Raw genomic sequence first — 12135 nt, 5'->3', positions numbered from 1 at the left:
AGGCAAATGCTCTACCACTGAGACACAACTCCAGCCCAGGGACAATTTTTTTTGGTAGTGGGGATTGAACCCAGAGGCGCTTAACCACTGAGTCACATCCCCAGGCCTTTTATATATTTTATTTAGAGACAGGGTCTCCCTGAGTTGCTTAGGCCCTTGCTAAATTGTTGAGGCTGGCTCTGAACTTGAGATCCTCCTGCCTCAGCCTCCCAAGCTGCTGGGATTACAGGATGAGGGACAATTTTATGCAGAGGAAGGAGGGAATTGAAGGCAGAAATATCTGTGTGGGGTGGGGAGGAAGGGAGGAATTGGCAGGGAGTGAATAACAGAAATAAATATCCTGACAAGAGGGCAGGCTGACTAGCCGTGATGTTTCAAAGGACAACGAAGCAGCAAAATCCTAGAACCGGGCAACAGGTAGAGATGGCAGGAAGGAGCGTGCCAGGGACAAGTCTGCAGGATTTTGTGAGTTCTCTGTGGGACTGAGGAACAATTCTCTTGTGGGGTCCAAAACTTGTCCAGGGAACAAGGAACTGCAGAGTGCCCAGGGAGAGGCAGACATAGGCAATCCTCCAGAGCAGTCAGACTCCTCTCTGATTCAGGCCGGAATACAGGTCCCGCTGGCCTTTCCGGATAGGCTAGGGGTGGAACAGAGAGGGGGTGGTTAGTAGGGTGGAGGAAGTAGTTCATAAAGTAGAAGGGCCCTGGAGATCTAGATGTAGTGCAATGGAAATATGCTGGGTTTGGAGTCAGGGGGCACCTGGGGATTCCAAGTTGACTCTGACAGGTAGTAGACTGGCCTGGATTCCGTACTTCCGTGAGCCTCATCTTTCCTATCTCAAAAATGGGAGTCTAAAGACTCACCTCTCAGGTGTGTGTGTGTGTGTGTGTGTGTGTGTGTGTGTGTGTGTGTGTGATACTGGGTTTTGAACCCAGGCCCTTGCTCATGCTAGGCAAGTGCTCTACCACTGAGCCCCAATCCCAGCCTTCTCAGGGTTTTTGCAGGGTTAAATGAAGTCACTCATGGGAAAGTAAATATCACCTGCTTGACTGGTGCTCAATAAATATTTGTAGAATTGGTCCAGGTGTGACAGTGAAAATATGTGCTAACTATTAGCACACACCCACCAACCAATGAGAACAATACTGGTGGTCCTCCCCTGTGCCAGGCATTAACTGCTAAGTTACCAAATCAAGAGGCAGCGGGATGGGCTGTGGTGTCTGACAGTGTATGCGCAGGAGCGATGGGGGAGGCTGGGGCTATTTACCAAGGAATCATTTTCCTATTTTAATAACTGGTTGACTACATTGGTATGTGCTGGTGCAACATCAGTCCTGCATTTATCATGTTAGACTCTGCATATGTGATGTTCTCCAGGGCTGTACCCAGAGAGAGGGGTGTATTCCCACCCTCCTGCCTCTTCATGGTTGCGAAAGCCAACAGCCTCTGAGCCTGTTCTGCCATAAAAGAGGCAGAGGTGGCCACATGGTGGGTTGTCCTAGGAACCCTGAGTAAGGACCTTCAGAGTATCTGGCAGATGAGAAGGACAGGACAGACAGTCCTGTTCCCATCTGCCCTAGAAGGGCATGCTCTTCCTTCCCACCCCTTCCTGTTCACTCTATCCCTGTTACCTCGTAGTCCGGGTTGGGAACAGGTGGTGGCCTCTCCTTCTTTTGCCCTACAGAGGAGGGAAAGGAGAAGTATTCATTTCCAGGGGGAACACCGATGTTGCAGTGCTGACTGCCCCAATAAGACCTGGCTCAAGGTTGACAGTCCCCTTTGTCCTCTTTTCCACATCTCTCTTTTTCCATCCAGGGCCCTTTTCATTTTCTTACTTCAGTCCCATCCCTAAGGACCCTCACACTGTTGTCAGCATTTTGTGACTTTCCTTAGCCCTGTCCTCCCGTTGTTTTTTCCCATGGGAGAACAGAAAGGAAAAGGCAGGAGCACCCCAAAGTCTCTCCTCTCACAGCTCGAGGGCGGAATCTGATTACTGATGAGCATTTGAGGAAGCCCTTCATTTTCATAAGTGTGGTCACACATTTCTAGGTGGGAAGGAGAGGAGTGGTCTTGGATGGGGAGACCTCGGAAGCACCTCGGTAGTACATGTTCTGAGGAAACCATTTCAACCTTCCCCTGAACTTGCCCACCCTGCCCCAGGCTGGATGCCCCCCTGGAGGCAATGTTGTCTGACCCAGCTTGGTGGTCTTACCCCTGGGCCTGCCACCAGCACCTGCTCCACGTGTCACAGGTTTGGATTTGGCCTTTCTATTCTTGCTCCAGCAATACACCAGCATCAGCAAACCCAGAGTAAAGAGGATGTCGACTATGACGATAGTGACAACCGCCGCCAGATCCACCTCTATGCAGTTCTCACACACTACAGGGGCCGGGGGTGGAGAGAAGAGAAATGACAGAGAAGGGAAGACATCAGGGCACAGGGGAAAAGGAAGGAACAAATGAAGGCGATTCTCCCCTCAACACTCACACACTTGCCACAGGCCAGAGCCCTGCCCTTCAATATGTTTATAACAACAACGATAATAACTAGCAAACTGTAGTCCAACGGTCCTGGGTTCGAGTCTTAGCTTCATTACTCACTAGTTATGGGAATTGTGCAATGTGTTTTTGACCCATAGAGTCTCTGTTGCTTCATCTACAAAATGGAAATAAAGTAGTACTTAATTCATACAGCTTCTGGGAGGAATACATGAAAAAATCCCTGGCAAGGACAGGGATTTGGGGTAGAGTGCTTGAAATTTTATAAGCACTTGATAAATGTTAGCTCTCCTTATGATTTCATTATTATACTCCAGTTTAGACCGTTTAAAAATAGCAATTTTGGTTTTCTTTGCAAGTCTCTCTAAAGAATGTATCTCTGGATAAAGTATCAGATAAACTCATATTGTAATTCTGGGTGTGACCCAATCTAAATGACCCCAGCCTGTCTCTTGGGAAGTTGCTCTTTTAAGACTAGAGCTGACTGAGGTTATCCAGAGAGACCCATGTTGATTTTTTATCTGTGTTCCAGGAAATAATGATGCTGTGTGGCCTTGGACAGTCCCAGGATTGAGTAGAAGGAAGCCCTGTGACAGCAGAGGACTCTGAGTTGGGTTGGAGAGGTCACTGAGAATGCCCTTTTGAAATGACCCTCCTGTGTTACCCCTAGCTCTCAGGTAGAGATAATGGTTCCTCTTGTCCTGGGCGTTTGCGTAGCACGCATAATAACCACTGTTCTCCATTTCTGAAAAATTCTTCAGGAATAGTTGTTCCTCATTTTCATCAGTTATTTGTTGGCCATTCTTTTCCCAATGTATTTGTCCCTGCACCATCGGAGGACACGTTAGCACCACATCAGTTCCTGAGATGGAGACTTTGTATTCTGAGGAATGGGAGAGAAGAGAAGGGAAATTGGAGGGAGAAAACAGGAAAATTCCTGAAAAGGCAAATTAATGACAAAAGAATCAACCAAACATGAGCACTCACATCCTGGTTTTAGGTTTGTTCATCAGAATAGAGGCCTACTGGCTAGAGGATGTGAGAGGAGGGGACAAGAGAACTCTCTGAAAGGTGGTTTCAGTTATAGGCAGGAATGTTGGACCTTGGGGAGGGAAGGATGGAAGTAAAGAAAATCCCACAAAAATCCCTATTTGGAACTTCTCTAAAATGGGGGTTGGGCATGTAATGTTTGAGAGGTCCTCAGTTCTTGGGTCTAATCTCTCTTGATTACTCTCTTCACTATTTACCAAACTGCATCCTTAGACAAAATAAATAAAGGACCATAAACTCACGCTTCTGGGTCAGGTCATCTGCAAATAGAAAGAAGAAAGATTGGTAAGAAAAGAATCCTGGTTTAAGTTTTTTTTTTGTTGTTTTTTTTTTTTTGGTATTAGGGATTGAACCACTATTTACCAAACTGCATCCTTAGACAAAAATAAATAAAGGACCATAAACTCACGCTTCTGGGTCAGGTCATCTGCAAATAGAAAGAAGAAAGATTGGTAAGAAAAGAATCCTGGTTTAAGTTTTTTTTTTTGTTGTTTTTTTTTTTTTGGTATTAGGGATTGAACCCAGGGGTGTTCTACCAATGAGCTATACTCCCAGTCCTTTTTATTTTTCATTCTGAGACAGGGTCTCCCTAAGTTACTAAGGCTGGCTTTGAACTCATGATCTTCCTGCCTCAGGCTCCCAGCCACTGGGATTATAAGCGTGTGCCACCGTGCCCAGCCAGAAATTCTTTCTTATAACAGAATCCCTTGTAATAGAGATCAAATATCTTTCTTCTTATTCCATATACATTCTCTGTTGTTGCCTTTAGATGATGTGAATCACTCTATACATTTTAAGGACATTGTTCTTCCAATAAAAAGTGACTTTATGTTATCTCTGAGTATAATCAACTCCCAATTATTTTTGTTGGAGGGAGGGACCATTGGTGTGGACAACTGAAATCCACTAATGTAATTTGGGGATCTAGTCACATTCCTCACAGCAGGAAGTTTTGCCTGGGGGTGGTGTAGGACTGGCGGCTATCTTTCCTTATTTCCTGGAAGAGTATGGGTAGGACACTGGGCAGTACTAGGCTGTGCTAGACTGGCACATGACAACCAGAAGAGAGGAGCGGTGGGGTGCTCAGAGACAGTGTGGTACTGGAGAAAGAACACTGGGCTCTGAGACAAAAATCTTGTGTCCGAATCTCAGATCTGCCCTAGCTGTGTGAGCAAGGGAAAGTCATTTAACCTCTCTGAACCTGTTTCTTCATCAGGGAAATAGAGATAAATGCCCACCTCATAGGGTTTTCATAAGAATTAAATGGATTCTGAAGGTGAAAGTGAATGCCACATATCAGGTGCTCAAGAAAAATGTTGATTTCAGGGCTGTGGCTATAGCTCAGTGGCAGAGCACTTGCCTAACATGTGTGAGGCACTGGGTTTGATCTTCAGCATCATATAAAAATAAGTAAATAAAATAAAGGTATTCTGTTCATCTACTACTAAAAAAAATAAAGATAAACTAAAAAAAAAAAAAAGAAAAATTTTAGTTGTTTTTCTCCTCTTTTCTTAGGGTCCTGCTACCGTAGAGAACAGAATTGAGCTCTGACCCCACCATTCAGATAGTCATTTGGGGGCTGGGGAGATAGCTCAGCTGGTAGAGTGCTTGCCTCGCAAGCACAAGGCCCTGAGTTCGATCCCCAGTACGGCAAAAAAAAAAAAAAAAAAAGATAGTCATTTGACTGAGACTGTATCTAACATAAACAAATCCTTCTCCATCTACTGATAATTGAAAGTTGAATATAATGACAATAGATGATATTGTTTTGATTTAATAATTTTTCAGCACTGATGTTTTTAGAAATATCACATAAATTCAGTAGCACAGCTTAGACTTACATGTGCTCATACATGGGTCTAGATGTCTATGTCTACAAATAGGTGTGTTCACAAAGATTGTATACACATTCATGGTATTTCATAATGGTTAAGAAAATGAACTGCAATATCTTATAAATTTATACTTATGGGCTACCTATTTATTTTTTAAGTCTTTGTTTTCTTATCTGTAGAGTAGGAATGTTAGAAGAACTGAATGAGGAAATTCAGGTAAGATATTTAGGGCAATACCAAGAACATACATGTTCAATAAACTTTAATGCTTATAACTATAGTAATGTACTTTCTGTATAATAATACTAAAATTCACCTACTGCCTTCTATAGGTCAGATAATGTTTAAGAATTTAAAAGAATCACTCTTTCAACCCTCATAATAACATACACATGGGTATCATTATTATTTCCATTTTATACATGACGATATACAAAGAGAAGTTAACTATTCAGTCATGTAGCAACTAGGGAGTTGGATCAGGATTCAAACATGGCCGTCTAGCTTCAGAGTTAGACCTTTAACCTCACACTGTACGCCCTTCTCTCTTCTGCCTAAAGAATCTCTCTTCTTCAAAATACAAGTTCATCCTCTAAAACTCAGCTCAAGAATTACCTCCCCCAGGGAACCTTCTTCAACTGTGTTTTGTAGTGTTGACCATTCCTTTCTTTATATTTCATTTTACTCTGCATTTACCCATATCATGGCTTGCCACACTCTATATTATCAATTATTTGGCTCCCACAAGACAGGTGGATCCTCCAGGAGACAGAATCAGCAAAGCATTTATATTTTTGTTCATTTATGCATTCAAAAAATATTCACTGAGCACCTTCTATGGGCCAGACACCAGACCAGGTAAATGAATGTCACTGTTTGTAGAAAAACACATGGATGCTCCAACCCACACCCAGATGTGTGCTTTTCTGTAGCAGTAAGTTCAGGGAGGATACATGCATGCACAGCTATTATAATCAAGCGCGACAGCTAGCAACAAATACAGGAACATGTTATACAGATCCCATTGAAAGGTAATTATATTTTCCTGCTAATGGTTCTGGTTCTCACTGTTTACTACTGGAAGTGTCCTCTATGACTATGTTGTTTCACATTTGAAGAGGGGTTGTACAAAAGGAAAATGTCCTTACCAGTTTCTTCATTATCTGAAAAAGAAACAATAAGAAACCATGAGCAACATTCCAATCAGCAACTAAGATAAGCCCCTCCCTCAAGGGTTAAGACTCTTCCCTCAATCTTAGAAAACAATGGATCTTCAAGTCCCTTGGCTGTGTATCATAAGCTGTCTTGGATCTTACATTCTACCTTAAATACCTCATGGCCATTTTATATTTCATTTTACTCTGCATTTACCCATATCATGGCATGCCACACTCTATATTATCAATTATTTGGCTCCCACAAAATTTGTAAAAATGGCTGCCACCAGTCAGGCAGCACAGTGGAAAGCAGACTGGCACAGCTGCTGCTTTTGAACACAGTAGTGGTTCCCTCAGTTTGGAGGAGCTACTGAATAGAGTTTTCCAGTACTGGGACACTCTGGACTCTAATGCTGTGGTTGAGAAGGTAAGTCCAGGCCTGCTACACTTAGATGCATGTACAGACACGTTCAGAGTATTCAGATGTGATTCTGAATGTGCAGCAAAATGCTGCCCTGAGGTTCATCCAGGCAATCCTGGGCATGCATTCTGGCCCGTCACACATTCTCTACAAAATTACACATCAAATAGGAGAGGCAAGCGAAAGAAAACTGTTGTCACTTTCAAATTTTAACAGTCTCAATTCTCCTTTGGAATCAATACTAGTTTCTTACTATAATCTCTGATTCCCTATTCTGGGCTAGATTTATCAGGAAAAGGCAAAGGAGAATAGTAGAAACCCCTTTCACTGGTCTCTAAGAAAGCTCTGTGGGAGGCCAAGAGAGAGCGCTCCCCTCACAAATATAATCAGTTTCTGAGATATATGATGTTAGGTGATTTTGTCATCGTGTGAATGTCATAGAGTGTATTCACACAAATCTAGGTGGTATAGCTACTACACATCTAGGTTATATGGTGTGGCCTATTGCTTCTAGGTTACACACCTATAGCATGTTACTCTATTGAATACTCTAGGCAGCTGCAACACAATGGTATTTGTGTATCTAAACACATCTAAACAGGAAGTGTACAGTAAAAATACTAGGTGATAGGGAATTTTCAGCTCCATTATAATCTTATGGAACCACTATTGTATATTCTGTTAGTTGTTGACTGAAACATTGTTTTTCAGCATGTTGCTCTACCAAGAATCCCAGATGGATTTCATAGCAAAGAAAGCATATCTTAAGCACAAGGCCTTGGGTTCAAGTCCCCAGCACCGCAAAAAAAAAAAAAAAAAAAAAAAAAAAGAAAAAAAGAAAGAAAGAAAAAAAGCATATCTTACCTTCTTGCCCCCAAGCACCAACTGGAAAATAGTTAAAAAAAAAAAAAAAAAAAAGTTAGAAAATATTGTGAAAGCATGCGGTTCTAAATAATGAATTATATTAATGAGCATCTAAAGTTCTTTCCAGTCACTGCCTGATCGTAGTTGTTTCTATTCCTTAGAAAAGTGCCATTTATTGCTGGGGATTGATCCAGTCAATTTGGGAAGAAACAGAGAAAGGAAACATCTAGCATTAAATATGAGAACACGATATTCAACAAACAGAAGTTAGAATAAGTTGGGGCTGCTTTTTGCCTGGCTAGAGAAATAGAAAAAGAATTTTGCAAACAAGCCTCCATTTTGAAAACTGGTCTCTGACTGTGGAAGAAAAACAAGCTCCTTGTTGGGTATAAATGTTGGGATTCTTGTTACATCTCTGGCTTCTGTTTGTTGGATGGTTCAGTTTTTCCATTTATTTTCTACTTGAGATAAGAGGAAATATTTGAAACCCTGATTACTCATAAACTAGAGCCCATGTGTTGAAGAGCCTGATCACATTTCCTCTGGACCCTCCCAAATCCCCTCAATCAACTAAGACTTGAATTCATTACAGTGACCAATTTCCCTGGTGTTGCCGGAGAGTTTCCTGTTTACCAACAACCTTTACATTGGGTGAGATATTCTTTCATCCCTAGAGAATAACAGGTACTTAAATAGGTTGCCTTTCCTAAAAAGTACCAACTCTTTACTTGGTGCTGCAGATACCCTATCGGTAACTAAAAGTTACCTTCATTTTGTATCTTTTTTTTTTTTTTTTTTTTGGTACCAGGGATTGAACTCAGGGGTACTTGACCACTGAGCCATATCCCCAGCCCTATTTTGTATTTTATTTAGAGACAGGGTGTCACTGAGTTGCTTAGTGCCTCGCTTTTGCTGAGGGTGGCTTTGAACTCGTGATCCTCCTGCCTCAGCCTCCCGAGCTATTGGAATTAACAGGCAGGCTCCACTGCATTTGGCTCCAGTCTTATTTATTAAACTTTGTGTTAGACTCCTACTCAATTTTGCACATAGGTATGTTAATCATTTAAGGAGTGTTCATCTAAAACTGGCATTCTGTCCCCTTCAAGGCTGAAGATAAAGGAAACTAAAGTATTTTCAAGATTTTCAGGGACATTCAACTACTAGCTTTTAACAATATCCTGTTCTAGACTCCCTGGAGCAATGCCTAGAAGTCTTCAGTCATTCTTCTATTCTTTCCAGGAACAAGTAGAAACTTAAAGGCAGATAGTTCCCTGATGAAACCAGCCCCCTACTCCAAAGCAAGAGCAATCATTTCCTGGGAGCTGAGTTGTCCCCACCCCCATCCAGGATCATGGTCTGATAAACATGCTGTGAAGCAAAGGAGATTGTCTCTTCAAAGGACAAGGACTTCTCTGGAGCCACCTTGTAGAACCAGAACTGAGATAATAATCAACCAGAACGCAGTTTGACCAAGACTATTTAATTATGCATACTGCTTGCCCCCTGTCTCACTTTTTCTCTATTTAAACCTAACACTCATGTCAATACCCCAAAGACAGGGCTGAGAAGCTTGATCTCATTTGCTTTCCCAATATGGTCATATTGATTAAAGTTCCTTTCCTGCTATTCATCATAACTTTTTCCATTTGGTTTTTGGGGCAGGTGGCCAGAACTGATTTGTTGGGAGTTAGGCCTCTGGCTAGCAGTCCAGTAACAAGAGCAGTTTGGGCACATTCTCACGATACCAAATTTCTAGGGGTGCTTGGATCTTTAACACTGCTTTTTTCTTTTCTTAGGAAGAATAGAGTTTATACCATAGGCCTCTAGGAAAATGCCTAATCAATCACTGCAGAAGTCACATTCTACACCTTGGGACTCAGAGTATGTTCTTTGGACCAGTCACAGATTAATAAACCTGGAGCTTATTAGGAATGTGGACTCTTTAGTCTCCATTTCAGGGCTCTTGAAGTAAAAGCTACATTTTAACAGGGTTCCCCAGGTGATTTTTGTGTTCAAGTTTAAGAAAACAACCCAAGGCGAAGCAGGAAGCGAAGATACCATGGCTGTGGCTCTGAGACAGGAGCCCCACCTGCGACAGCATTTCCTAGGCCTTTGAAATAAAGCCATCAGAAGCCATTTTGCCTCATGCAGTGTGGCCATTCTGAGCGCAGGCCCTGTAGATGGACAGCCCAGATTTCTCTCGGATCAACTTCTGCAATTACTAACTGTATGGTTTTAAATGATAGTAAACTTTTTGAGTATTAATTTCTTCATAAAATAGAGGATATAACATCTTTCTTCCAAGGTGGAGGTAAGGATTAAATCAGTTCACACATACAAAGGATTTTTCTTTGTATAGTACAGGCACTCAATAAATGGCAATCTTTTTTTTTAATCTCATGAGATATGCAAATGCTCTTAGTTATTTATCAGTTCATGTCCTGCCTTGCTTTAGAAAGGACTAATCTAATTGAAAGTTCTTGGGCATCTGAAAAGGACTGAAAATTATGAGGTGCTTGTTTCAAAGATACTAAATTTGTTGTACTCTGTGCAGACTTTAGGTTCAATTGTCTGATCTTCCCAAAACAAAGACTGGGGCTTAGCTCTTCTGATCTCTTGTGCTAGTTCTTAAGGGCTTAGTAAGAACTAAGGTGGGTTTCTTGGTGGTAGAGAGACTTTTTGCTCTCGGTCGATATGATCCTGCCATCTATTTCTCTTTGGCTGTTCCCTGAATGATGTCCTAGGCACCTGGGGGCACATTTCTTTTGTTTGTTTCCAACCTTAATCCCCGAACCTAACGGTAGCACAGTTCCTTATATCTTCTGGTAAATGAGGCTCTTTGGTATAACCGGGCTACATGAGGTAAGTTGTGAGGCTTCCGATGGACGGGAGAAACACCACCCTTCCTTATTCTATCCTACTCACCTGATAGGAGGCAGAGTCCCAGAACTTTCCAGAGAGTGCTCGATTGCATCCTTCTCTCACTGGATGCTCACTCGACTACGATGGTGAAGAGTCGGCTTATTACTTCTGAAAAGGAAACCAGAGGATGTCTTCAAAACATCTGCTGGATATAAGAACACTGGAGCCATTGTTCCCAATGCCAGGATGAAAAAGGGAGGCACTATACGAGGAGACTCACCATTTTCTGAAGCAGGCACCTGAGGTTGAGAGGGGAGGCGGGTTTCTGAACACCACACAGGAAGCACAGAGGGGCCTCTGGGTCTGTGGGTTCTACGTCACTTGGAAATGTTCAAGGCAGAGGCCTCCACCTGAATTGGCTGAGGAAAGATGGGCCCCACAGACTTCTCCAAAGGATGAGCAAGAGGACTCTGGGCAAACCCTGAAGGAGCTGTGAGAAACACCTGCCATTTAGTTGCCTGGACCATGCACAATGTTCCTCTACATCCAAGGTTCCTTTCTCAGATAGCCGTCCCACCCACCTACCAACTGTTACAGGAAGAGAGAGAAGCTGAACATTTGCTTTCTTGATGGTGTCCCTGGCATGGAGTAGCAGGATGGAGCCATCCATTATTAACAAGAGCTTTAGGCTTGAAAAAAACATGTTGGTTTGAAATCATGAGACGCCCTGTTTCCCTGTATAACCTTTACAAAAATAAACATAATACTCAAATTAGAAAGAGGGAAGAGTGGCAGCTTCAAAATCTGCTTGTTCAAGGGTGAGTCGTTTTTAAGCATTCATTAATCAAATGCTCACTACATCCTGGCACTATGCTAAGGACTTTACTGATACATCTCATTTAATCTTCACTATGACCCTTTAACCAGGTGCAGGGGCACACATCTGTAACCCCAGTGATTTGGGAGACTGAAGCAGGAGGATTGCAAGTTTGAGGCCAGCCTGGGAAACTTAGCAAGACCCTTAGGAACTTAGTGAGACTCTGTCTCAAAAATAAAAAGGACTGAGGACATACTCAGTGGTAGAGTGCCCATGGGTTCAATCCCCAGAACGAAAAACAAAACAAAAAACCCCTCCAAGTTAGGTATTATATTTAGTCTCACTTCAAACTTTTTTTATTTTTTATTTTTAGTTGTCAACAGTTCTTTTGTTTTATTTATCTATTTATATGTGGTACTGAGGATCGAACCCAGGACCTCACACAGGCCAGGCAAGTGCTCTACCACTGAGCCACAAATCCAGCCCCCTCATTTCATACTTGAGGGAACCAAATCTCAGGCATATCATCTAACTTGTTGCAGATTACAGAGCTAGCACACTAGAAAACATTTTGGCAAAGTTCACTTGGTAAATATTTAGTGCCTACTGTGCTGTAGTTTTGTGCTGGG

The 12135-nt window shown here is 42.3% G+C and overlaps 1 protein-coding gene across 2 annotated transcripts; it reads right to left on the bottom strand.

Moving 5' to 3' along the window:
* Positions 1-212: 212 nt before the first annotated feature.
* On the bottom strand, positions 213-11096 carry LOC124959811 (T-cell surface glycoprotein CD3 epsilon chain). 2 transcript variants are annotated; one of them, XM_047518228.1, is made up of 9 exons: positions 10970-11096; positions 10753-10857; positions 7828-7848; positions 6534-6548; positions 3793-3810; positions 3165-3383; positions 2214-2381; positions 1633-1679; positions 213-638 (listed from the first exon to the last, which is right to left on the bottom strand). In XM_047518228.1, exons 2-9 carry the CDS (start codon positions 10799-10801, stop codon positions 582-584), a joined length of 594 nt encoding a protein of 197 aa, XP_047374184.1. In that variant the 5' UTR covers positions 10802-10857; positions 10970-11096; the 3' UTR covers positions 213-581. The 2 variants fall into 2 exon arrangements, with proteins under 2 accessions (XP_047374184.1, XP_047374183.1); XM_047518227.1 differs by lacking the exon at positions 3793-3810 and adding an exon at positions 3960-3977 and having other exon boundaries at positions 10970-11091.
* Between the last annotated feature and the right edge of the window lie 1039 nt (positions 11097-12135).

Source organism: Sciurus carolinensis, chromosome 11 (assembly GCF_902686445.1).
Source record: "Sciurus carolinensis chromosome 11, mSciCar1.2, whole genome shotgun sequence".
Classification (NCBI taxonomy): Eukaryota; Metazoa; Chordata; class Mammalia; order Rodentia; family Sciuridae; genus Sciurus; species Sciurus carolinensis.
Note: the sequence above shows the minus strand (reverse complement) of the source record. Positions and strands in the feature narration are given on the sequence as shown.

Excerpts from the sequence above, each read along its gene's own strand:
- LOC124959811 (XM_047518228.1), bottom strand. The coding sequence starts at position 10,801 with ATGCAATCGAGCACTCTCTGGAAAGTTCTGGGACTCTGCCTCCTATCA. Across the intron at positions 7,849-10,752 it reads GGGACTCTGCCTCCTATCAG|TTGGTGCTTGGGGGCAAGAA; the intron begins GTGAGTAGGATA and ends ACTATTTTCCAG. Across the intron at positions 2,382-3,164 it reads TCTCTACCTGAGAGCTAGGG|TGTGTGAGAACTGCATAGAG; the intron begins GTAACACAGGAG and ends CGGCCCCTGTAG.